This window comes from Nilaparvata lugens, chromosome X (genome assembly GCF_014356525.2).
Source record: "Nilaparvata lugens isolate BPH chromosome X, ASM1435652v1, whole genome shotgun sequence".
In the NCBI taxonomy this organism is placed as follows: Eukaryota; Metazoa; Arthropoda; class Insecta; order Hemiptera; family Delphacidae; genus Nilaparvata; species Nilaparvata lugens.
In genome coordinates this window covers 73,815,618-73,843,257 of record NC_052518.1, presented here as the reverse complement: position 1 = coordinate 73,843,257, position 27,640 = coordinate 73,815,618, and the positions used below count along the sequence as shown (strand labels likewise).

At 33.3% G+C, this 27,640-nt stretch overlaps 1 protein-coding gene across 1 annotated transcript; it reads right to left on the bottom strand.

The window, feature by feature from the left end:
* Positions 1 to 27,640, bottom strand: LOC111052499 (E3 ubiquitin-protein ligase sina). Its single transcript, XM_039442043.1, has 7 exons — positions 27,620 to 27,640; positions 13,482 to 13,791; positions 11,202 to 11,248; positions 7,433 to 7,455; positions 6,572 to 6,666; positions 2,938 to 3,130; positions 1 to 1,926 (listed from the first exon to the last, which is right to left on the bottom strand). The coding sequence occupies exons 1-7, from the start codon at positions 27,623 to 27,625 to the stop codon at positions 1,749 to 1,751; spliced, it is 852 nt and encodes a 283-aa protein (XP_039297977.1). The 5' UTR covers positions 27,626 to 27,640; the 3' UTR covers positions 1 to 1,748.

Here is a 27,640-nt window from a genome sequence, read left to right as displayed (position 1 = left end):
TTAATAAAAAAATCAATATTTATTCACTCGTTTTTCCAATTCACAATTTTATATTGAAATTAATAAGTGGAAAGATTACAACTTCTAACAAAAACTCAATGTATTAGAAAAATCTACTGGTGTCTTATGAGAAGTATAATCCAAGAATCAATATGAATTCGCTTGTTTTTTCAATTTGATATTGATAAATTGTAACTTTTGTATAGACTCAATGTATTAGTTTATCATCTTTTCAACAAAATAGAAAACAAAAATTGACCGTGTCTTGAGAAGGATTGTAGTAGCCAACTGTATAGTAAAGGCGTCAAAAATTAATTCTTAGTCACAGTATTCAATTGCACATTATTATTTCGAAATGCTGTAATAACAGCTATGAATGAATTTTCAGAGGAGTGGAAATATAATTTCTCGTTAACTGTTAAACATACATGATACCTAAATTTCCTAATTTTAAAATAACATGATACCCAAATTTTGTAAAGTATAATTAGCATGAAAAAGTAGTGATCAATGATTTTTATTGAAGTTCCGGAAAGTTAGAATTCAATGATTTGATAATATTTTTATTACATACAAAAGTGTAAATTGCAAATTTTAGTATTCAGTAGAATTCTTGTCATGGATTCCTTGAAGTAATTAGGTTCCGGAGAGACAAAATCACTGCAATTCAACATTATTGGACTAGTTTTTCGAAACCAGATCAAAATATTCTAACCAATTGTGGACTAACGTGGAATTATCAATTATATTCTTATGGAATATATTAACTAAAAGAATCAATAATATTACAATTCATATAATAATGTGAAATTATTCGATTGATACAGGAAATTACATATAGAAATATACTTACAAGAAAATTTCTAAACTATTTGGTGAGAAAAAATACAAGGTATACTTCGAATTACAATATTTACTTACAAGTAATTCGATAACGAATATTACAGTATGAAGTTTCAAAATTATTCGAGTATAATATTTCTAAAAGTTATGAATATAATTGCAGCAAGTTCAGTTATTATAACATTTCAGTTATAAAACAACATTTTGTGTTTGTGTATAGTCAAGATGATACAAGAATAAGGAAGACTGTTAACAAAATCATACAGAAATGCCAAACACTAATAAATTGTGGTAACATAACACTGAAAACATTAAACAAATTTAATCTATATCTGAGGCTGGAGATATAATGAATGCTCATCGTTATGACAACAAGATATTAACATAAAACAATATTCAGATTTCAGAAATTTATTTTGAATAAAAATTAATGTGAACTTACAAATAAAATATAAATAGTAGTTGAAAACATTCAAAGAATTGTAGTTGAAATCATTAGAAAAATAGATCAACTAGTACATATTATATACACATCTATACTAAATTACTGGATTATTTTGTTACACTTATTGTTAAATATTTTAGTATTATTCCAAAGAAATCCGTTCGAGTCGAATAAAGATTCAGCACGAAAAGTGCCAATCTATCACAAGTGCAACACATACTCAGAACTATATAGTGAAATAATAAATAATACATAAAACAATCGAAATATTCTATAAGAGCGCCACTGTCCAGCTTCAACTATCTCATAAGCCGTATCAAAGAATCGATGACAAGTCTGAGCAAAAGGTTTGAGGTTAAAACAAAACGCCGTCTACCAACTTTAAGAATATGAGATGATGAAGTCAAACAAACACCTGTGCATTGTCGATTGCGCGATTCTTGATTCTTGATGGATTCTTTCAGACCATTGAAATAGTAACATTTATACCCAAATTTCCATTGTCAGCAAATAGCTGAGCGATGCTAGTGTCGAAGACTAAGCAGTCTGAGTTCAAGATAGCCGAAGCGACTCCCTCATGAACACTACGCGGAGTTGCTTCCCAGGTCAATCGCCGTCGATGACCATTTAGCTCTAGCCTGCAAATCAAAAAAAATCTTTATACATTTTTAAATTCATAAAAAATTCAAATTGAACAATATCTGTAAAATAAGATTATATCAGATTAGATTTTATGTAAATTGCAATATATGCTGGATTATACACTGAATCAGAATAAAATGAAAAATCGAGAAAGTAGGTTCGGACTATAATATATAGGCATATGCGGGCTTACACTATATACAAATAAATAAAATAATTGAAAAGTTACTTTCGGTAACAGAATCATTAGTAAATAGGTCAATTAGCATTATCAATAATAAACTGAAAGCTTCTATTTAATTTTGAGCAACAAAATAAATACGAGTAGTGCAATGCTATATGTTTGATAGTCTGAATGGTCACTACTAATGATTCCATTAACACTACATTCCATTATATGGCTCCATCAACAATGTCCAAGCATTCAGTTTTTTTAAAGATTGAAAAGGTTTGATAAGCAGTCTTCCTAATGGCAGATAAGAAGGGTAATATATGCGGGAAAGTGCACCACGGGCTGAAATGGCCACTACCTACTTTCAAACCTGTACAGTACAGGAACTAGGATTATATTAATTGGACTATAGCATTTTTGATGAGTTTTATGTCATGTGAAACGGCCATTTTAGGAGTTCATAATGAAATCCTAGAATCAAATGCTTTAATAGAAGTATGATCCGCCATCATAGGGAGTAATAGATAAGGGAAGACAAAATTGTATTTTCGACAGATTGGAAAACACTGTAACATAAATACTTTTGTCTTCTCCAAGAATTCCGTGATTCAATTAAACAAAAAAAAACTGATATACAATTGAAAAATTATCCTGAGATTTGCGTTATAAAGTCAGAGGACGGCAAAGTTGGTAAGTTTTTCTTCCACGGCTTTCTATAGTGGACAGCTGTATTTCAATTCATTGCAATTCTTGTAAATAATGATCAATTCTAGCTTGAATAAATTACTATAGGGTAATTTGAGATAAAATGTGGATTAATTGACGTAAAACAAACCTATAAGCGAAAATCTCTGCTTGTTTTCTAGAGCCAATCAGTTGGACAACGGCGAAGAACTGTTGGTGGCCATCAAATTTTTCTTGCTTTTCTAGGACCAGCATGAAGTGGTGACCAAAACAGGACTGCATCATGACCCAGTCGACTGCGCCCGGTAGATTTATATCGGTGGCCAGAAAAACTATGTCTTCGCCTGAATGACACAAAAAAGACAAAATTACATCAACAATGTAATTTTCACCACGAAAAGTTTCTTAATCACAATGTATAATTTATAATCACATTTGCATAATACTAATTCCAATAATACTAAATCATCTTATTTCATCTTTTGTAAGTTCTTAATGACTCATATTGAATTGTATTAGCAACTCTCACCTGCGCGCAGGATTTTCCTGGCAGGTGATTGGTTTCATTCATTTTTGCTGAAAGTTTTGTTTATTTGTATAATTATTGTATTGAAAAACCAATAGAGAGTTTTTGATTTGAAATACTTTCTAAATAGATTAAATAGTTCATTATCAGTTTCTACTGAAATAATCGAAGCTTCTTTGTTAATTATTTATTTTGTTCATTCATACTTTCATGAACTGTGTGATTAATGGGTTCGTTCTGTGAACACGGTAAATGGTAAATTGTTCCATGTCACGTGACTGGTGCAAAACTACTTGTTCCCATGGAATACTACTTCAAGATCTTTGGTTCAAGCTTTTGGTGCGCACTTATGAAGTTGATTTTCACCAAAATGTGTCATTTACTAGCTGCGTGAATGAACAAAGGCTGCTTTACAAACTTACCGTCTGGAGAAGTGTGCACTTATTCCACTTCATTACTATCAAATATTCTATAAAGAAGAAACCACTTAACGGTTGTTAAACATCATTTTTTGGTTATGTATTCTGCGGCTTTGCTATGGCAAACCAGCTAGCTATCAGCGCATGCGCAGACGGTTCATACTATCGACCAATTACAGCTCTGCGATTGTGGTACATTCTAAATGCGCCGCGGCCAGAGAGCGAGGCAGGAATAATTTACCGGTAACTGGATTTTGGAACATTTACAGTCAAAATGGTTCCCATGGGACGCGGAACTTTTTACCGCCAGTCACAACTTACCGCTTGGAACAATATTTACCGTGTACCCAGAACGAGCTCATTAGTTTACAGTACTCTTAATTTCATAAGTTTTTTTTTGTACAATACTCATTAGTACAACGAACTCATTGCTGTCAATATTGCCAAATTTGCAACTCATTCTTCGAATAAACCTTGAATTTCAAGTTGGTCACGAACCAACAGGAAGTGATTAAGAAACTTATTCAGACCTTCATAAATTCAACAACATAATACAAGTATAAAAATTGAATTACAACGTACAGTATATCCACTCTAACCATCTAGTATGTAAACATTAATGTAGCAACAAAAAAAACAGAAAGAACGTGCAAGTTTATTCAATTAAAATAGTATTGATAAAATGTATAATGATAATACTGTAACCATTATGATCATTTCAATAATTATTTGTGCATCTAAAGGCGCAAGAGTAACTCTTTTCGATGAAAAGAACGTTTATACCTGAAAGAGGAAAAATACCTTACTATCGTGATAAATACAACTTTCTCCTCCACCTATATTTATAACAATAGAATATCGGGTATTTATAGATTAATATCGAGGATTCGACTCTTTAGACAGATTTGCTTTATTAAAATTACACATAGGAATAATATGTGAAGCGAAAAAGCAACTCAGTTTTGTTTTTTGGCATCCGTGCGCATGTGCCTGCAAGAATTGGTTGAATGTCACTGTATTTAAGCGCAGGATAGACCCAAGGATAGTTATAAAGGAGATTGCCCTGATCCCATAAGACGCTTGGCCGAGCTATGGCTATGACTGCAGAGCCGGCTATGGTGTGACGTCACGCGCCAGCCTCTCGGCCCGGCTTAGCATGCAGTCAAACGTAAAAATGCCCAACTTCAAGCCCTCAATTCAATTTCATACATACCATTTCTGATAAGTTTTTTATATTTTCTATACTTTCTCTTGGTATTCTTCACGTCGTTCCAGTTATTTCTTTTATTTGAAGTCTCATTTAGAAATAAACAACCATTAGTTGTTTACACACCCATATCTCGCCGACACGTCAGAACAGGACATAATTCACTCTGATGGACAGTATTGGAGGAGGTTTTTGTGGTTTTTAACTGCGCGAGGTCTACTGTTCACAGAACTGCTAGTATAGAGGAATTTCAACAATAATGCAATAATTGTTATTACCTTGAATTATGAAAGTATTGTTTGAAGAGTACGAGACGCGGACGAAACGTTTCGCGTTTCCCAGAATAAATTTGTTGCTTGGAGGAAGATGCTCACTGACATACACGGAGTTTGGAGACCAGTTGATGGATAGGGAAGCAGCTGTTAGTTTCTTGCGATTGGCCCATGCAGCTCCAATCCACGAAGACTTGTAGTCTCTTGTCATGAACTTAATAATAATATTGGTGGATTGGGACGTTCGTTAGTCACGCCTAAACAGTGCACAGTTGAAATGAAGTTTATAATGATATCTGCAGCGATTCTGTCCAACAAGCCATACAATCGTCACCTCGCTTGTACGAAACACCTGTAATTAAATTGTCTTTTCTGCTAGACTGTCCGATCTCTTTTATTTTTTATCAGCTTGATACTTTCTTTTCTTATCTTCAAAAACTCCGACTTATGTGATTCATTTTCAGATGCAAGAAGCGTGGTAGTGTCCTGCATTTTCGTGAAGGCACTATTGACACCTACTCATTCTTCATGTCAATTACATAAGTGGCCACTCCACCTATCTTTTCTTCCATGTTGGTCTGCATACTATGGACACATGGACTGCGTCTTTAGTTGTTGATAAGGACAAATCGCTTTGGATGGAATCAGACGAGTGTTCACCCAAACAAGCGTTGCACTTCCACGTATCCTTCTCCAGTCGTAAAGTCAACACACTTTGTATGGAAAGATGATTTACAGGTTGAGCACGTAAGCCTATCTTTTTGATGTTTGATTTCGTTACCGCACTTAGAACAGGACCCCGTGGTAGAAGAAATCGTTTAATACTTTTCAAAATGAATTTTTTTTAAGACATATAGGTGTACAGCTAGCTTCCTGCATTGAATAGCATATTCAAATTTCGTATTAATAAAGCGGTGTTCATATGAGTTGTTGATATTTGACGCAGTGTTTTCTATGTAATTCATATGACATGCCAGCGTTTGCCGGCCGAGAAGTCTACGGTTGATATCAGCTCCTAAGAGCTAAGTTTGATAAGCAACCTCCTATTGCCTTGGGATAGACCGTAAATGACAGGGCTTCTACGTTCTCCTGAACTGAAACCCTGCAATTGTTAAATTTACCTTAACTACTCGTATTTTAGGTTTATAAGGTTCTTGATAAAACCGTTTGAGTTGCTTTTTCATTGGACAAGTGATTTATAGTAGTTGATTTAATTTGTCAATTATTATTCATTATATTTATTAATAAATACACTGTATATTATTGAACATTTCTTTGCATCGAAAAGCCTGCTTCAGAAAATTAATTTTTAACACATATTCCAACATTAATGTAACGTCATTCATATTTTTTAAACTTACCCTGGAGAGTAGTGATTGATTTATGAGACATCATCAAATGAGGCATTACTTGTTCAAGAGCTCCTTGCCACTTGCAGCTAGCACCTAGAATATAGATAATTCAAATAAATGAATATGTCATAAATTATGTGGGTCTTTATCTCATCTATTTATTTATTTTTATTTTTTGAATTTATTGTGTTACACAACTCAGTAAAAGACTTTGTTATTTTGATACTGTATTTATTGAAATGAAGACAAACAATTTGGTTAGACATCTAAGACGCCATTCCCTGTCACATGACATTCTCTATCCAGAGCCACCAACACAGCACTGGCCTCCCCTTACAAATGGTAGGGGAAAATCCTATAACTCATACAATAGTACATACATAAAGCTTACAAACTATAATCAACAATAATTTGAATCGGAGTATCGTTTGGGTACCCCGATTTTCCTTTCTGACCGGCTCATTTGTAATATGGTTCCTGAACCGGCTCAACATCATTTCCATCCAACCTATCCCTTCCCCCACTTTCATCATGCCCAACTTCAGGGATTTGTGCGGCGAATGCAGCACTTAGCTTGGCGTTTGAGTAAAACTCACGAATCTCATTGACATGTACTTCAACCTTGACCATAAATACAAAATTACTGATGTTACTCACTATCCTTCCTAATACAAAACGAACCCCAGAAACATCATTCTTTTTATTTGGATTTATCCATACTATTTGATCAACATGAAATTCTTTGACACATTTGAAAGAAGTTTTTACAGTTTCATTTTCTCAAAATAATCCTTAAAAGTAACCTTTTTTTGTAAATTGGACAAAGGTATTGTAGGTTCAAAATTTAATAGTACTGACATGGCGATTTACCTGCCACTGAGGAAGTAGTACTCCTGTATGCAAATAAACAATCTAACAACAGGTCATTTGCATTTACATTTTCATTTTTCTTCAGTACCTCAAGATTGAATTTTGACAACAGTTTTGAATGTTTGTACACTGCGCTCAGCCAAACCATTGGACTGAGGCGAATAAGGAGGAGTAAAAATTAATTTTATTCCCTTTCTTTGGCAAAAATCTTTCATTTCAGTTGGACTAAATGGAGGTCCATCATCACTGACAAGAGTCTTAGGAAACAAAAATCTGGAAAAAACTTCTGCTAGTTTAGATAACACTGTTTTAAAATCACTTCGATCTCTCAAGAGGAAACACTCTATTCACTTTAGAGTACGAATCACAAACTACAAGGTACTTGGCATTACGAAAATCAAGTAAATCAATGTGAAACCTTTCCCAAGGAAACCGAACAGGTGGCCAAGGATTGCGGTACGTATTGTTTGACCGGTTTCTAGTAGACTGGCAAATTTCACAAGACATAATATTATTAATAATAATATCATTATCTAGACCTGGCCACCATACGTAAGACCTAGCAAATAACTTGGAACGTACAACCCCGCATGACCTGAGTGGATTATATCCAGAACCTTTTTCTTTTAAATTCTAGGTATTATTATTCGATTACCAAAATACAAACAACCTTCAACTACAGACAATGAACACTTATTACGGTCATAGACTTTCAGCTTATCATCAATTACATTTGGAAAACTATTCATTCATTCATTCATTCTTTGTATAAAACACTATAATCATAATACAATTATGACAATGGAGGAAAAACTAGGCTGAGCCTGTACTATTTCTCTCCAAAATTTTTGATAAAATGTTAATGTTGTCCAAAAGTTGAGGTTATGTAATCACACACTACTTCGTCACTTGATTATCGGTCCAGGAATAATAATTTGAAAATTTTGAATTTTGAAGGTTGATGTTATACTTAGAGTATCACAATAAATTAAAAACTTTAGAAATATTGCACTTATTTGAAAAATTTTATTACAGTACAATATATTCAATTACCTTACTCAAAATTTCGTCTTTACATGTGAATTCACACACTTCAGTTACATCATAGGAGGCATTCCGCTGATCGGATCCCAGTATGGAACCCTATGCAATGCCAGTACTCCATTCTTTGCTCTGTTTACCCTCCAGGAAATCATAAAATAGCCACCAGACATGTCCCTAGGTCCTTTAGGATTCTGAGGAGGTGACTTGGTATATTGCAGGTGTGATCAATCTATACATGCCTGGTCTAATACATACTTTGAGTATGCGACACTATTAAAATCGGGGATGTTTCACAGAGACAAGTAGTGTTTTTGAACGATATTAGTGTCACAGAGACAAGTTTCATAGGAGCAAGTACTTCTATAAATGGCAGTCTCACAGGAACAAGTTCCCACAGAGACAAGTCTCCGTCCAAACTAGTAGCACTATAATTGGCAGTCTCACAGAAGCAACTTCTCACATAGACAAGGTGTCTCACAGAAGCAAGTACAGTGTCGTAGAGACAAGTTGACGAATGTACGAAGAAGTTAGGCGTGTTGCCTACATCTGAACTTGAAGGCATTCCATTATTTGTTCTAGTAAATTGAATGTCTGCTGTTTTTTAATCATGTAGGTATATGATTATGATTAAAGGTTTGTCATATAAGATAGGGATGGGTTGGTAACCTATTAGAATTAGATAGAAGATAGGTAGAATTATGAAGATAACTTAAATGAATAAATTGAGTTCTATGTAAATGTAATATATTTCTAACAAACTATTCCAATATATCTAATAAGTATATATTATACCTTCAACCCTAAAGAACAATCAATATGAATATGAAATGGAATATATAAAAGCCAAATAGCCTACCACTGACCTATTCATCACCGCTTCTTAAAAACCACATGGCCAAAATGTTTTTCAAATTTGGTAAAAATGGTCAGTTGATGCCTTGGACGTGTGCTAAGGAATGGTTTTTAAATTATACCAAAAATACGTCCGAAATAGGCGTATTTCGAATTCCTAGCCAAAGGTTGAAATATGGATTTTTTGTTCAGTTGAGTGGCTGTAATGTAGAAATACATCTAGACTCCAGACTGTAATGTAGTCTAATGTAGTCTTTACTGTACTGTAGTCCACTGTAATGAAGTCCTTGGAACCCAATCCAATGCTTTTGCAAGTTTGCACTTTATCGAAAAATAAGTTTCCACTTCCAAAAATGTCAACTGATTGTTCTTCTAATTATATTACATTTTACAAAAAATCCTTTCCAGTTCAAAGTCCCCACAATTATTGTTACCTACTTTTGGTGGGTCATTGAGTATTAAAAATGAAGAAAATGCCTTATCCATTCTCATGGTTGAAAAATATTACACATTACTCACTACACAATCCATTATTAAAACACAATTATCACAGTTATTCACTCTCCACATTCCATTCTTACCGAAAACCGAATCAAAACTGAAAAGACTTAATAGCTCGAATAACAATCTTGAATAATCCTATACTATTAAACGAGCAGCTTCTGTTTATATGTTTAGATAATAATAATAATAATATATAAATTTATTTCCTTTAAAAAAATACAATCGAGCAATTAAAACATAAAAAGTACAAAATAACTACAATACAATAGGCTTATGAAAAAATATGGAATTTAATTCTATTGGAAATTAACCTACTCAACTATGGGAAACCCATGTACTAGAGTAGGTGTTAGTAGTAGTAATAGATTCTGGGCGGGGGTGCAAACTGCAAATACGTTGGGTAAGTGAGTTCACATATTGTTTGAGATTATGTTTTCTATATGATGTCTTCCAGTTGAAATAATCCAGTTCTGTGCAGCAGTTTTGAATCTTCTTGGGTTTTCTATTGACTTGATTTGTGCAGGAAGTAGATTGTGGAGTTTTGGTGCTAGGTGGTTGAAGTGTCGTTGACGCAGTAAATCTAATTCTGAATAAAAATGCTTATTATTCCGTAAATTCATTTTCAGATTGTTGAAAATATGTGGTATTTAGTGCTGTGAGTTTATAAATAATTTATGTTTTTTTTTCAATGTATGACTTAATTTATTCAATTGTAATGGGTGATGATAATTATGACTTAATAAGACTGATTTGATGAATGATTACACGATTCATAAGATGTCTACTAAGATGTTATGAATTGGATTGCTCATTTATTATAAAACAGACTATAAGCTGAATTATTTAGACAAGGCCTAATCGCCTAATCTACATCCAAATTGTTTGTATTTATCGGTGTTTATATATAAATACATTTAAAAATGTTTCTATATTGCGCATTTACTGCGAAACGCGATAAATGATTTTCATGAAATTTGACAGGTATGTTCTGACGTATATACAAGGTTTTTGGAAATTTGGCATTTCAAGGATAATATAAAAGGAAAAAAGAGCCTCTTTCATAAGCAAATATTAGAGTAAAAATCAGACTATAGAATTATTAATCATAAATCAGCTGTCGATTTATGTAAATTGAATTTCAAGTCAATCGGTTAATTAGGAATGGAGTTATTGTGTTCACACACAACACACACACACACACACACACACACACACACACACAACACACACACACACACACACACACACACACACACACACACACACACACACACACACACACACACACACACACACACACACAACACACACACACACACACACACACACACACACACACACACACACACACACACACACACACACACACACATATGGTGCTCGCGACCTTCTCCATACTCAGATTGCGAATATTACCTGTAAGTCACATGAAACACATTAAAATATGAAACTTCCATAATAATCAAATTATAATCTTAATAATCAACAAGTAAGACTTATACACAGTCACAATGTGGTACTACACAGAGAATTAATTGTAATATCAATAGTCAAATATAATAAACTTAGAAAGTTGAGTATACAAAAAATAAAAAAATATGCATTACCAGCCTAATATAGATACCACTATCTGAGAAATTTCATAGGGATAGATAAGATGAGAAGATAAATTATGAATAGAAGTGAGATAGGAAACAATTTCATGAACTATTAATTAGAGGACGGAATAATAGATTGGAATAAATATGCAAGATTCAAGAAAGAAATATTTAAACAATCAAATCAAGATAAGAATTGATAACAATGACTTACTTCAATAGAATGACAACTATCAAACGAAAGTGAGAGTTGTAATGTTTACAAAATACTGCAAACTTTACGCAAAAATCACTTTTTAGTGCATAAAAAAGTATATTAAAAATAGCTAAATCAAGAAAAATAATTGTTAATGCACTTGGCACTCATTACTAAATTGATAAATTGGAAGAAAATAATACTGGGTAAGACTGTTGACCTATGATATCAATTGGATTCTAGAACATCACCAACCCCATCCTAAGACACATAATAAGATTAAAATAATAAAGAGATTAGCTCATACTCTTAGCCTATACATTACTCAGTAACTTCTACAATAATTTAAATAAATTATCAATGTATAATATATTAACTAAAAGAAAAATTCACCATGGAAGAAAAAAATGAATACCAATAAGATGTACGTACAATCAAGCGATATCCTGAGTACTAACTTGATGATAGTGCTATCAAACAACACAGAAGGAAGATATAATAAGATAAGAGTAACTGCTCATTCAATAAACTGGCTAATGCTCGTCCGGCTTGAAAGATAACCGTCAAAAATAGTCCAATTGATCTACCAGTACACCATAATCATAAAACAAATTATAAATCAACTTACGAACTTGAAACTCATTTACTTATCAAAGTGTCTCAAAATGGTATGAATGCACTTATAAATATGAAGCTTGAAAAATACAAACAAATTATTAAATTAATCGAATGATAAATTTCAAAAAAAAAAATTTAATTGAGTCCAGTCTAGAATCATTATCAGTGAGTCCTACTTATCACAAGCCTGGCCCAAGACAAACAGATCTTCGTCGAAGCTAATTATTGTCGCCAGAGCGAGTACTGTTCCAACTCATCAATCTCAACAGGCAAGTTATCTATCCTACATTTCAAACAAAGAATTTTCCGACTGTAGAGAATTTATAAGTTTTTTGTTGGTCAATTGTATCATAAAGATCCATCAGTAAATTATTATTAGTTGCCAACTTTTCGTCCGAGGGAGACAATTTACTATATTTTTTTCTAAAAGGTCCTTCATACTATCAGAAAGCAAACGTTCAACCCTATTCATAGTGAATAAATCAGTAGATTCATAATCTAATACTACATCACTGGAACTATGACTAGAAACAACAGGGACATCACTCAAAGAACGACTTGTCTTTTTGATTTTAAAAGATTGTGACAAAACCGTGGCCTGTTCTCAAGAGCCTGAAGCTCTCTTTCAGTAATTACAACAGATTTCGCATGAAAAAGAACCGTATACTGTCCACACAGCATTTTAACATTCTCTTGTCGTTCAACAATATCCTTGCAAACTCAACAAGCACTCATCTTCTCAAGCAATCAAGGAACCACTCGGCACAGATGATGAAAAAATCAACTTTCACTAATTAAGATGTATTTTCTTTTAAAAATCCTATTCAAATTCGAGCACGAAGTTGAAAAAATGGATTAGAAGAAAATTTCACTGTACAAGTTCATGCACCGAACTTTTTTTAATTCTTCACAGTTTACTAAGTAGGTTTTAGAAATATTCTGGAAAAATTTCAACTCTCTAACCTTTGTAGAAACAAAATGACGGCATATTGAAAAACGATACTTTAAAAGCATTAAGCGAATTGGTAAAATTTTCAATATGCTGCCATTTTTTTTTCTACAAAGGTTAGGAAGCTGAAATTTTCCCAGAATACTTTCAGAATCTACTTTGTAACTGTGTAAAATTAAAAAAAATCTGTGCAAGAAGTGGCACGTAATATTAAATTAAATGTGTAAACCTCTTCGTGGGACACCCGGTATTAGTTCATCAAATTTTATTTATGAATTGGTGACTAACCTAAAGGTCCGCGACAAGTAGGACAACAGGTGAGTTTAGGCCGACAGTTGGAGCAAACCAGGTGACCACTCTGACATTGCAGAATCGGCGGCAGCACAAAGTCAAAGCAGACAGGACACTCAAACAGCGAGAGGAGATCGTTGGACACTGGCATCACAGAGGCAGCTGAAGAAGAGGAGGACGAGGAAGACGACGATGAGGAAGAGGAGTTGGAGGAAGTGGAAGCGCCTGCATTGGTGGCGCTAGAGCTGGCACCACGACGCTTATTACCCCCACTGCCCACCGCCATACTGCCCAGTTGGCCCGACATCTGCAACACAAACATAAACTCAACAGTCAACACCACTGCAAATACAACTTGAAATGCATGAAACTGTAACACAAATTCACAATAAATGAAAATACTAGAAATTGTCACATCTATTCAAAACCTGCAAAACAAATCAGATCACGTTACCGTACGAAAAATGAAACTTTGGAATATAAATTTAATTTTAACAATCAAACTGGGCACGACATATGCAAAACAAATCACATAACCTTGACGCCAAAACAATCTCAAACATTTAGAATACCAACTGAAAGTAGTTGAAATTGTAAGAAACACTCATGGTACTTTAAATATTACTGCTTGTTGTCCTGTACAGAACCATAATAGTGATTACTAGCCTACCAATCTTAAAACTGAAGCAACAAATCTGAATATCCTCATTACATAAAAATCAGAAGTATTCAGAGCCAAAAACTTGTAGTCTACTACATTCAGCATGTGTAGCTTCACCTCCTTTCGTCACATCAACTCTACTAAAATATGTTACTAATGGTCACGGTGCTAGGCTAATTTAATATTGTTTTAACCAATGCTCAGTTAATATAAAATATCGGGTTGTTGATTCTCTACTAGAATATCAAAAAGAGCCACTTTACTCATTATTAAATTATTGTCTGACATATTATTTTCATATAAAATCAGTCTTTGAAATGTTTTCTATCACTAATGTTTTCGATAAGTGACACCTCCATTTAAAAAATGTGGTTTTTAGTAACATCCATATCAGAAGAATCATTGGGCTTTTGAAACCTTCGAGAGTTACTTTCTTTAATTGTCCTATCAAATGCCATATGTCTATTTTCTCTGAAACTAGAATCCTGAGAAATACCCATCTTCACAATCTACCCATCATCGCTCCAATACTAAAGGAGTTAATTAATCCGTTATATCTCAATATTCACACACGAGCTATCCATTAGATTTTAAGGGGAAGGTTGGTATCAATTACATTAGTATTATAAATTGGTATCTATCATTAGTATTATGATTTCCTCTTCAACTATCCCTTGATGTTTTAAACTATTATCATTCTATATCGTATTCTTCATAACACAGTTATTAGAATGCCAATCATCCCCTGTCCATGAACTCTGATGTTTTAAAAATTTCTCTCTCTTCTCTCTCTCTCTGAATTTAATTTGGTAGAGAGTTAGTGGGGTGGATATTTTTAATATTCTTCCCAAAGAATGGACATTGATATGTCCAAAGCTCCGCCAATTTATGTAGATGCATAACAATATGATTATTATCTATAGTTATTATATTACAAATTGCTTTTTCATATCATATACAGTTCAATAGTTATTTTCTTAGTCTATATAATGTAAATTCATCTATAATTATGCTGTATTGTAAGCTATTGTATATAAGTGTATAAGCCAGTATATATTGTAATCTACATAAATAAAGTACTCAATCAATCAATCAATCTCTTGTAAGTCAAGTGCTGAAGGGAAGGGAATACCCTTTCTGAGAATGGACATCCAAAGGTCCAAACTTCACCGTTTCATGTGAAAACATTACAGTAATACCTCAATATTCGCATATTTCATCATATTTATTTCCTCAATATTATTTTAAAACTCTTCAGTCTGTATATGATAAATCATGTATTCAGGTTATTTCACTCTTACTGGTAATTTATTTTAACGCAAGAACGCAAGTTGAATTTTGATTTGTTAAACACATGAATCACGGAATCTGAATCACACTCTAAAAATATTAAATTCAATGGAACAATGTGTGCCATTAAGTCTTGTGTGTACGAAATTCGGCCATTCCTTCGCTGGAGTAGTTAGTTATATCGTACGGATATTTACAGAATGTTTGTTCGTTTTCACTGTTCTGTGTCTGGTAGTGTATCAACATTCCAAAATCAAAATTAAAGTTATCGAAAATCTCTTGGAGACCAGCAAAGTGCCAGTATTGAGAAAAATGAACTTTAGAATTTTTTTCTATTGGTCAATACTATAGCCATCTAGTCTAAAGACTAATGAGCTAATTTTTTCTATCCTAAAATACTACTTGAAAAATTGAACAATGAATTTCTCATTAGGAACTCTTACTGCTATTGTTTAATTAATATGTACACTTATTGACTGCACTATACAAGCTGGATTCACTTAATCACTGCTCTGCTCTTTCACTGGACACTACTTGAACAAGCACTACACTAGTTCAAATGGTTTCCTCCTTTTGAGCCTCCGCACCAACCCTCCATTGTCTAGCAGCTGGATTGCCTCGACGTTGTCATGTTGGTGCAGTCGCCCCTCGTGCCTCTCCGCATGCCTCTGGATATCGGTGGACACAAGGTCGACGTGCAGGTCTCTATGAAGATCGCTGTTCCTGACATACCAAGGAGCATCCACAATGTTCTTTAGCACTTTGTTTTGAAAACGTTGTATGACATTGATGTTGCTGTCTTTGGTACACCCCCAAAGTTGTATACCATACGTCCATACTGGTTTTAATATCTGTTTGTACAGAAGTACTTTGTTACGGATTGAAAGGATAGTTTCTTCCGATCAGCCAATACAGCTTCTTATATTTGATTCCAAGCTCTTCTCTCTTCTTCTTGACATGGGCCTTCCAGCGAAGCTTTGCGTCCAAGGTCATACCTAGATACTTGGCATCATTAGCATATGGTACAACTTGGTTGTTGATAGTTATTGGCATGGGCAGGTCCTTCTTATTGGTAAAATTGATGTGTATAGACTTTGTTTCATTCAATTTCATTCTCCACTTTTTAGTCCAATCTTGAATATTGTTGATGGATCTCTATAGTTTCTCTGTTGCAGTATGAATGTTACTGTCTATTGATAATATGGCTGTGTCGTCTGCAAATGTTGCTGTAGTATTCTCATCAAGGCTGGGAATATTGCTGGTATAAAGTAGGTAAAGAACTGGTCCCAGAACACTGCCTTGAGGAACTCCTGCTTTAATTTCCTTCAAATCAGAATATGAACTTTCATGCCTGACCCTAAAGTATCTGTCAGTCAGATAGGATTGTAATATATCTGTATATTGCTTTGGTAGCACTTTTTTGAGCTTGAAAATGAGACCTTCATGCCATACTTTATCAAAATCTTGCCCTATATCAAGGAAAGCTGCTGAACAAATTTTTTTCTCTTCTAAGCACTTCTCTATTACATTTATAATCCGATGCACTTGATCTATTGTTGAGTGTTTCACTCTGAAGCCAAATTGGTGATTTGGAATTATGTGCTGTCTCTCAATTAATGGTTTTAGCCTACTCAGTAAAATCCTTTCAAACAACTTGGATAGGACCGGTAACAATGATATCGGCCTATATGATGATACTTCACGTGGCTCTTTACCTGGCTTCAGTAGCATTATAACCTCTGCTACTTTCCATATTCCTGGTACGAATTTTAGTCTGAAAGAAGCATTCAAAATGTTTGTTAATTTCACTATTGCTTTCCTTGGTAGGTGTTTGAGGACTGAGCCGGTTATCATGTCAAATCCAGGGTTTTTTTTTGTTATTCAGATTTCTTATTTCTCTTTTCACTTCTACTGTGACACGCATTATTTCTTGAACTTTAGAGTGAAAAATCTGGTGTGGCACACTCCCACTACTTTCCTTGCCATGATAAAATATTTCTCACTAGAACGTACTCTTGCTTTGCATCAGAACTCATTTCATGCATTTAAAATTTCATCCAATAAAAATACTGTATTCACATTTTATTTTTTACTATTATTACAATGTATTTTACTTTATTACTTGATTATTTTTTTATCTTCAAATTGCTCATTTCAGTCATTATCATTTTTATCTCAATTATAATGTACAGCAGATTTTCTAAATTGATTATTATCTTTATTAAAGATGAATGATTTTTTCTTTAAATCAATTCATTTCATCTTTTATTGACTACTTATATTTCGCCTACTGCACCCCCGTGGGCTAGGTGGCAGCCTCCGCGGTATGCGCTTATCAGGAAGAAGTTTTTTTATTATTTCTGATGAAAAGTTAAGTTATTTATTTTGTATTGTTTATCTATATAATAAGAGAGAGTAGGGTTGTGATTGTTCGTTTGTTCACATCAAGACATGTCAACTTGTGGATTGCATACCGGAAAAACGGGAATGATTTAGATCTCCAAATTTTGCACATAGATTCTAAAAATATCAATCTCGTGCACTTTGAAGCCCAAATTTCAATTTTCCTTCTAGATTTATTGGAATTAATGTTCAAATTTCATGAATGGTACATACGATTTCATAAAAAATAACCAAATCATATGATCGGAATTAAAAAAGGAGCATTTGTTCTATTATTGCTTTCTACCTGATACCACTTAACCTCAATAGTATTTTTTGATAATTGATAAATATTTTTACTATAAATATAATAATAGTATTGTTTTGATAATTAATAAATATTTTCATTTTCACAAACTCTGTATAATAATTAGGGATGGGTATCGATACATCGATGTTTAAAAACATCGATGTTTCAACATCAAACATCGATGTTTTTAACATCGATGTTCACTGTTCGATGTTTTTCACTTATCGATGGTTTTACTTAGACATCGGTCATCCGATGTTTTTCCCAACTAAAAAGTAAAAACAATTCTAATTTTTTAATTTGATACAAGATTTTTTTTAATTTTTTTTTTTTTTTTGAAGAGGATTATCTTGAGTGCAATAAGCAATAGTAACATAATTATAATCATTATCTTTATCATATTTAGTGTAATATTCTGTTTAGTGTTTTTCGTGAATATAGATCACTCTTGTGAAAGATCTCGCATAAGTTTTGATTTCCTGCATATTGTTATTTTTATTTTTCAATCAGGTATTTTTATGTGAGACTGTTGGATACTCTTGAAGATTTACATTACTTCTGTGGTCCGTGTCAAGGTTAGATAGTTAGTTATTTAGAATTGAATAAGAGGTCGGATTCTTCGTTTCTTAGGAAGAAAGAGTTTTTTCTTACTACAATTATTTCCTCAACATGTGTTTAACACTAATTAATCTAGCTCTGGAAAAGAGGTCCTCGTATTGTAAGGAGTGCAGATATCTTAATCCATTTTCATTTCCTAAAAAATCTATCAGGTGTACGATAGATGATTCCTAAAAAATCTATTGAATGAATACGATATGAGTATCAATGATTGCTGAAATTAGCTTAGGGTAAAATTTCAAGACCGAATCCTCGAGGATATCCCGAGAGGTTTCAGACTAGACCATGAAGATGACAAATCTTGTGAACTAGAGTTGATGTATCTTTCTAGTCACAACCCGACTTCAATTATTCGAAAGACTGTTACTTGAATACCACAAGTCCAAAATTGCTGTGATTCCAGTTAGTAACTGTTAAAATATTGGAACAATAGCTCCAGATAAAATTGTTGTCACTTTAGAAGCTCTTTTTGTGCTCTACAATCTGAGATCAGGTAGAGCGCTCTATCTCATATTCCAGGTACATCTGACAACAATGCTCCTTGTATTGTGAAAAACACCTAATTTTCAGCTTCAAGCATCATCACCAACTACATTGTCCTCACATTGATATTTCGCACAACGACATAAGTTCTTGAGATTATGTTCTATGAGAATCACCCGTAAGATACACTTCATTTCAGTATTTCCTAGTGGAGAGGCGCGCTTAAGGACACCTCAAGGATCAAAATTTCAAACACATAACTTTTGACACAATGCTCAGATTTCATCGTACTACACTTCATCCTTCTCGGCTCGTCACGGCGGTTCAAAATCATGCATAATAAGTCCAATTCGGTCGAAAAATGGAAAATTTATTATTGAGTGTACTCAAGCCCATATTCCAATACACAAAAAATGACAAATTTCTATATTCAAAGTTGCATGTCTTGTCAAATACTTCGATAAAATTTCCAAATCTAGTGAGAATGTAAAAATTGTCCCCCTCTACTCACTTCAATAAATAATACTTTCGATTCCAAAACAATTTGGAAGTTGAAGATTTTAAAAATGGCGATTTCAGTTTTTACATTTTTTTCGTAATTTTACTGTTGATCAAGAGTTTCTAAAACGAGTCTGATACATCATAGACACTTACGATTGATTACAAATTGTAGATAAATTCATCCTCTACGAGCTCAGTTGCCTAAAATCCATTTTGAATCACTTTTCGCTATCATAGAACTGCCAAAACCGTTAATATGAGAAAAATATCTACAATTTCCGGATTTTTTTTCAACAATCAAATCTCACTTTACGAACATATTTTTTCATGAATTGTTTACAGCAGATGAAATAGAAAATTCTATTGTACATTTCAAGATTATGTAATAATTTTTATAATAAGGGGTTACCGAGATACATAGCTTTGAATATAGAAATTGGCCATTTTTTATGTATTGAATATGGGCTTAAGTACCTACACTCAACAATAAATTTTCTATTTTTTAACCGAATTTGACAGTTGATGCATGTTTTTGAACCGCCTTGGCGAGCCGAGAAGAATGAAGTGTAGTACGATGAAATCTGAGCCTTGTGTCAAAAGTAAATTATAAGTGTTTGAAATTTTGATCCTTGAGGTGTCCTTAAGCAAGCCTCTACTAGGAAATACTAAAATAAAGTTCATCTAACAGGTGATTCTTACCCATGAACGTATGTCATTGTGCGAAATATCAATGTGAGGACAAAGTAGATGGTGATGATGGTTGAAGCTGAAAATTAGGTGTTTTCCACAATACAAGGCGCATTGTTGTCAGGTGTACCTGGAAATCTATATGACATAGAGCGCTCTACCTGATCTCAGATTGTATAGCACAAAAATACGCCTAGAGGGATTTTGAAATATACATCTAAAATTGTAACAATCGGAAGTTATTGTTGATCAAAAACTAAAATTTATCAAAATTGATTTTTTCTTCAAATTTCACTCATTTTTGAAAAATAATAACTAAGTACTCATTGGAGATAGAGAGTTCCGAGTGATCTCATTTTTTCAGAATTTTATAATCTGGGAGAGATTTGGTAGAAATAGCTGAAAACTGGAAAATGAGCCGAAAATACGAGGTTTTTGGGCTATTCTGTATCTAGCACAAGGAAATCTTGCATGAAGGAATTGGTTCTGGACTTCTCTTATGTACCCAAATAATATATTAAAAATCAGAACTACAGTATAAATTGCAAGCACACCCCTTTTTTTATGTCTATATTGACTGGACTAATAGTATCATCCATAAAAACGTAGGGCGATAAACGATGTTTAAAAACATCGATGTTCAAAAACATCTATGTTTACTGTTCGATGTTTTTCACTTATCGATGTTAGGATGAAAAAAACATCGATGTTTTGTCTTTCGATACCCATCCCTAATAATAATATGGTGAATGTGAAACAGCTGCATCAAAGAAATTATATCAAAAACATCTGTATAGAAAAAACATATGGCCAGTTGCACGTAGGTCTGTTAAATATGGACATTAACACCGATTAACAAATCAGCGTTAGTTTTACGGATTCATTTCTGTTTCACAAAGATCGGTTAGTTTTTAATCCCGATTAAGTTTACCGGTTGACTAACCAAGATTTTAACGGTTTCACAATATGGCAACACTGTAATTTAACTGCCACAAATGGCACAACATAATTGAGGTTATGTTATTGAAGCAGTGAATTTGAAACTGAAAAAATATTAACAAACGAGATCATGGTCCAATATTATTAGACAAAGAAAAAATGAGTTTGATTTCAGTTCTAATAAGAGAGAATATTTACATAATGGAAAACTGATAATGATAGGTATGTTTTAAGCTAAAATTGAGGTTATGTTAATGAAGACGTAAATTTGACCATTCAATACAGAGGCATGCACGCATGCGCCAAAAAAATGCTCTGTCTGTCGCCAATGTCAATAGTGCTATGCTGCTAACAGACAACAACAGATCGAAAACTAACCTCAAAAATCAGAATCTAATTTTGAATACTAATATCAGCTAAATACACTTTCTATTTTATTGATTGTTTTATTGATTGTTTCTGTTTTGTGAAACCAAAATAAATTGGTTAGCACTAATCTCGATTAAAGTACAGCATTTAATCGTGATTAAACGTTGACCGACTTACGAAAAACTGGGAGTGAACCTTAGACCAGTTATAGAATTATTATTCTATGTTTTATATTATTAAACTTGAATTTTAAAAAACACTTTTGAAGTGAAAATACACTTACTTTTGTAGTGACGATCGTTTCGACCTGTTGTTGGTCATCATCAGACTGTGGGAATTTACTCAGATGACAAGGCTATGTGTGGTAAGGGATGAAGGTGGTGGAATAGGTTGTAGTGGGGGTTGGGTTGGTGGATATTTAGTGAGGCGGTAATTTTGAACTGGGGACTATTTTGTCAAAGAGTGTGTGGGAAGAGAAATTTACTTGATCATTTAGGAGACTGTTGGGAAACTGTTTTGTGTGGTTGTAAATTTCGTATTGTTCCAATACATTGAGTTTTCTGCTTTTTTGTGAGATATGGAGGATTTCAAGATTGGTGGCGATGTCGGTGTATGTGTGGTCTGTTGATATAATATGGTCTGCAAAGTTTGAGTGGCTATGTGGTTTATTACTGGCTCTGATGTGCTCTTTGTATCTTGTCTGAAAGTCACGTCCAGTCTGTCCGATATACAGTTTACTACAATCATTACATTTCAATTTGTAGATGCCTGTTGCTCCAATCTCTGTTTGTTTGATAATTTTGAAAATGTTTTCTCTGTGAATTTTTTGTTTTAAAGGCGATTCTGTATTTGAGTTTCTTAAAAGATGATGCTATTGTGATTTTTTGTTGTAGTATGTGAGTGTGATGAATTTTTGGTCATTTTCCATATTATTCTTGGTTGATGATTTTGTTCTCATTTTGTGGAGTAGGTTGTCGACTAGAGTGGATGAGTATCCATTTTGTTGGGCAATGAATTTGATCGTGTTGAGCTCTTGATTGTAATCAAATTGTGTCATGGGGATATTCAATAGTCTGTTGATCATGTGGTGGAAAGCTGCAAGTTTATGTTGGGTTGGGTGGTTGGAGGTATTGTGGATTACTGTGTCAGTTGTGGTAGGTTTCCTGTATATTTTAAATGTTTTGAAAGTATGGTTTTGTTTAAATATGGTGATGTCCAAGAAATTGATTGTACTATTGTGTTCCAGTTCTATGGTGAAGTGCAAGTTTGGGTGTATTTTGTTCAGTTTGGAGTGAAATATTTCAGTTTGCCTGGTGTTTCCTTTGTATAAAATGAGAATATCATCAACATATCTAAACCAGCTGATGATTCTGTTAAACTGATTGAGAATGTGTTTTTGTTCAATGTTAATGCAAGAAATGGGACTCCCCATGGGGAGACCGTTTGGCTGGAAATAATATTGGTTATTGTAACAGAAGTAATTCTGAGAGGTGACTAGGTTAGTGAGATTTACAATTTCATTGATATGTTCAGTAATTCCCGAAACTGTAAAATTCCTTAAAACAATGCTGGAACAGAATAATACACCACCTGAACATATCAATGAAATTGTAAATCTCACTAACCTAGTCACCTCTCAGAATTACTTCTGTTACAATAACCAATATTATTTCCAGCCAAACGGTCTCCCCATGGGGAGCCCCATTTCCACCACAACCTATTCCACCACCTTCATCCCTTACCACACTTAGCCTTGTCATCTGAGTAAATTCCCACAGTCTGATGATGACCAACAACAGGTCGAAACGATAGTCACTACAAAAGTAAGTGTATTTTCACTTCAAAAGTGTTTTTTAAAATTCAAGTTTAATTTTAACAGTGAAAAAGTAGGTATGGATATACAACAGAGTTATATTATTAATCTATTATTCTATATTTTATATTATTATTCTATAACTGGTGCAAGTTCTGAACAAATGGCACAAAAGTGAGGTTATGTTATTGGAGCGGTGACTATTCATCACGCATACGCCATAAAAATGTTCTGTCTATCGCAAGTGTCGTGCTATCTGCAGACGAACCAGATCGAAAACTAACCTCAAAAATCAGAATCTAATTTTGAATGTTAATATTAGCTAAATACACTTCTCTATTTTATTATCAGATGAAATTCATTCATATATTTAGCTTATACTTTGAATTCTGTAGTTTTTCTACCAAAAACTAATCGGGAGACAGCTATCAGTAGGTACCTAATTGGTGTTAGTTGGATTTAATTCGCCGTGAATGGCCTGCTAAAAGTTTTTTACATTGATTAGTTTAACCGGCGTTATTTTTCGATTTTTACCTTTGTGCAACCAAATTTTCTTCATTTCACCTAATCGCCGTTAAAATGGTGCCAACTAATCAGAGTTTAAAATTTTTTACACCGGTTAGTTTGATCGACGTTATCGCTTGAAATTTCTGTTTGTGCAACCAAAATGCATCAGTTAGCGCTAATCTCAAATAAAGTATAGCATTTTATGGTTTATATATAGCATTAACCGACGTACTGAGGGATAGTTTTGAAACTTTGTTTTCCTGATGCAATGTATAGGCCTACACGTGGCATGGATTATCAATTTTTCAGCTAGAACAGTTTTTAGCGACAAAGTGCTCAATAAATGTCTACAGTTTCATCAATGCTGTATTGGCAATATGAAGACGCATGCGGTTAATATGTCTTTGAATAAAGGTGTTGATATTTACATAATTAAATTATTCCCTTCCATTTTTATTTAATTAAAATTTCAAAATTATTCGAGCCCTGATAGAATAACTGACTCACTGTACAGTCAGTCGAAAATTTTAATATTGGAATGAGGGTATTTTGGCAAGCTGAGCAAAAAAATAAGGTCCTATGCACCTTTTCATTATACTGTATCTTATACACGTGTAAAGTATAGGAAAATTATGTTTGACGCATCATCACGTCTGAACTACTGGACTGATTAACTTGAAATTTTGCATATATATTCTTGCTTAACCGAGGATGGTTATAGACTCATTTTCAATTATTTGTCATGCTTCCAGTTGTTGTATGGAAGCAGCTGAACATTTCTCTTAAAAGGGAAATTAGAAGATAGGTATGATTGGGGATACTTTTTGAATGATAAATACAGGTTTCCCGTCGCACCCAAATTTTTTCCGCCATTCTGAATCCAACTTCTTTTTTTTAATTGAAAGGTCGGCATATGATGCATGATTCCGATACAGGATTTCCAGAGAAAAAAGATATGGTGAAAACCGCACATCGATATCTCAAACCTTTTAGAATTATTCTCATTCATTTCCTTTATTATAGTATAGAACTGGCTTAAACACGTATACACGTGTGAAGGATAGGAAAATTATGTTTGACTCATCATCACATCTGAACTACTGGACTGATTCACTTGAAATGTTGCATATAAATTCTTAATCAACCAAGGATTCTTAAAAGCCTATTTTCAATTCTTCTAGATTGCATTATGTCAAGTTTTCAGTTTGTCAAGTTTTAAAATAGACCCTTGCAAAGCACGGGTTACCTGCTAGTCTTTCATAAAAGCTTATAACAGCCTATAACTAATTGTTGAAAGATTCGAAATTGTTGAAAGTTTTCAAAAAAAGTCACGCGGTCGGGAATCGAACTCTGACGATTTGAGTCGTTGGCTAGTATTCTTACTGAGATCGGGAACGGAAGATGTGAAAAACTTAAAAACTTCTCCGAAACAAGCTGTTCTGCATATGAAATTATCTCAACCTTGACAGGGAACCTTGAAACGTATAGAAAACATGAAATAAAGGTAGGCTACCTTAATTTATTTAGTAACTTTCAAACATTCATTTTCACATGAAAAAGCATCAGTTTTCTACGTTATCGAAATTGTAAAAATTATGTTAGTTTTCACAATGAAAACCGGTTATTAAAAATATCAACCGAACATAAAAAAAACAGGTGACCGACACTGATAAATTAAAAAAAAAACACACATGTGACTGAAATAAATTTTGTCATTACAATATAAAGAGAAAGGAGAATTTTTCTAGGAAAACATAAAAAGTAACAAGTCTATTTCAATTTACCAATGAATAGGTAGCTTGTGACTTTAATGAAATAGGCCCCATGTATGTTATTTAAGACTAAACTTAATCAAATAGATGTAGTAATAACTGAGGAGATTTACTGTTCAGGGCCAGTTGCATGTACGTCTGTTAAATATGGACATTAACGCCGATTAACAAATAAGCGTTAGTGTTACGGATTCATTTCTGTTCCACCAAGATCGGTTAGTTTTTAATCCCGATTAAGTTTACCGGTTGACTAACCAAGATTTTAACGGTTTCACAATATGGCAACACTGTAATTTAACTGCCACAAATGGCACAACATAATTGAGGTTATGTTATTGAAGCAGTGAATTTGAAACTGAAAAAATATTAACAAACGAGATCATGGTCCAATATTATTGTACAAAGAAAGAATGAGTTTGATTTCAATTCTTATAAGAGAGAATATTTACATAATAGAAAACTGATAATGATAGGTATGTTTTAAGGTAAAAATGTGGTTATGTTATTGAAGCGGTGAATTTGACCATTCAATACAGAGGCATGCACCATAAAAATGCTCTGCCTTTCACCAGTGTCAAGTGCTATGCTGCTAACAGACGACAACAGATCAAAAACTAACTTCAAAAATCAGAATCTAATTTTGAATGCAAATATTAGCTAAATACACTTCTCTATTTTATTAACGGATGAAATTCGTTCATATATTTAGCTTATACGCTGAATTCTGTAGTTTTTAAAACTAATATTGGAAGACATCTATCAGTAGGTACCTAACCGGCGTTAGTTGGATTTAATTCCCCGTGAATGGCCTGTTAAAAATCTTTTACGTCGATTAGTTTAACTAGCGTTATTTTTCGATTTTTACCTTTGTGCAACCAAATTTTCTTCGTTTCAACTAATCGCGGTTAAAATGGTCTGGTTAAAATTTACAATACTCATTGTGTCTAAAATGTACAATACTCATTGTGTCTATTGAAACATAACCTAAACTGATAGCACTACTTTTCTTACAACTTGCACTTACAACAAGAATCAAGATAGACGAAATAAACGAAACAAGGTTGCTTGTAAAAATTTACAACTTCAACACATCCAGAGACCAAGCTTTCACTATAGTTAGTCCATCGGATAAAGATACAACAATAACATAAAATTTGTTTTTATGTTTGTATAAATGATGACTCTATATCCTATTGAAATTAGATTTAAATTTAAGACTATTGAATTTTTTTGTGCGACAGATTAGTTTACAAAGTAAATTTTCTTATATAGTAGGCCTAATACCTATCAGTATTTACAAACTGAAAAAAATTATCAAGAGCTTGCGGCTAGAGCTCAAGCAACCTTATTCTAGCCGCACCAACCTTATTTTTTATGAATTGATTCGTTTTTTACTGTTCTATAAATTAATAATAAATTATTGTAAAAACTTAAAATCTCTCTGGGGAACATTCATTGTCATGCACACTAATCTTATTCAAAAAAAGCACATCAAGCATATTTCTGGAAGCATTTGGTAAATTAGCATCGCAATACAGTAAAATTGATCCGCTTGCATAATAGCTTATTTGTTGCGAGTCAATTTGATATTTTGAAGGTGTTTCAGAGTTTGGACCTATAATGACTATTTTACCATGGATTGAAAAATCAATTACACATTCAAATATTTTCTCAATTACAAAAACGTATTATTCAAAATGCAAAATGAACTAGTAGCCTAGGTACTAAGTTAATATTATAAACTATTTCAGATGCAATTAGATTATTTGGCAAGCATTTATATTCCAATACCAATTAACTTACTGGCATTCAAAAGAGCCTGCT

Bases quoted from the DNA above. Each gene is read 5' to 3' on its own strand.
- LOC111052499 (XM_039442043.1), bottom strand. The intron at 6,667-7,432 runs GTAAATCGCCAT...TATTTGAATTAT, and splicing joins TACTACTTCCTCAGTGGCAG to CTATATTCTAGGTGCTAGCT. The intron at 1,927-2,937 runs GTTTGTTTTACG...TTTGATTTGCAG, and splicing joins GCAGAGATTTTCGCTTATAG to GCTAGAGCTAAATGGTCATC.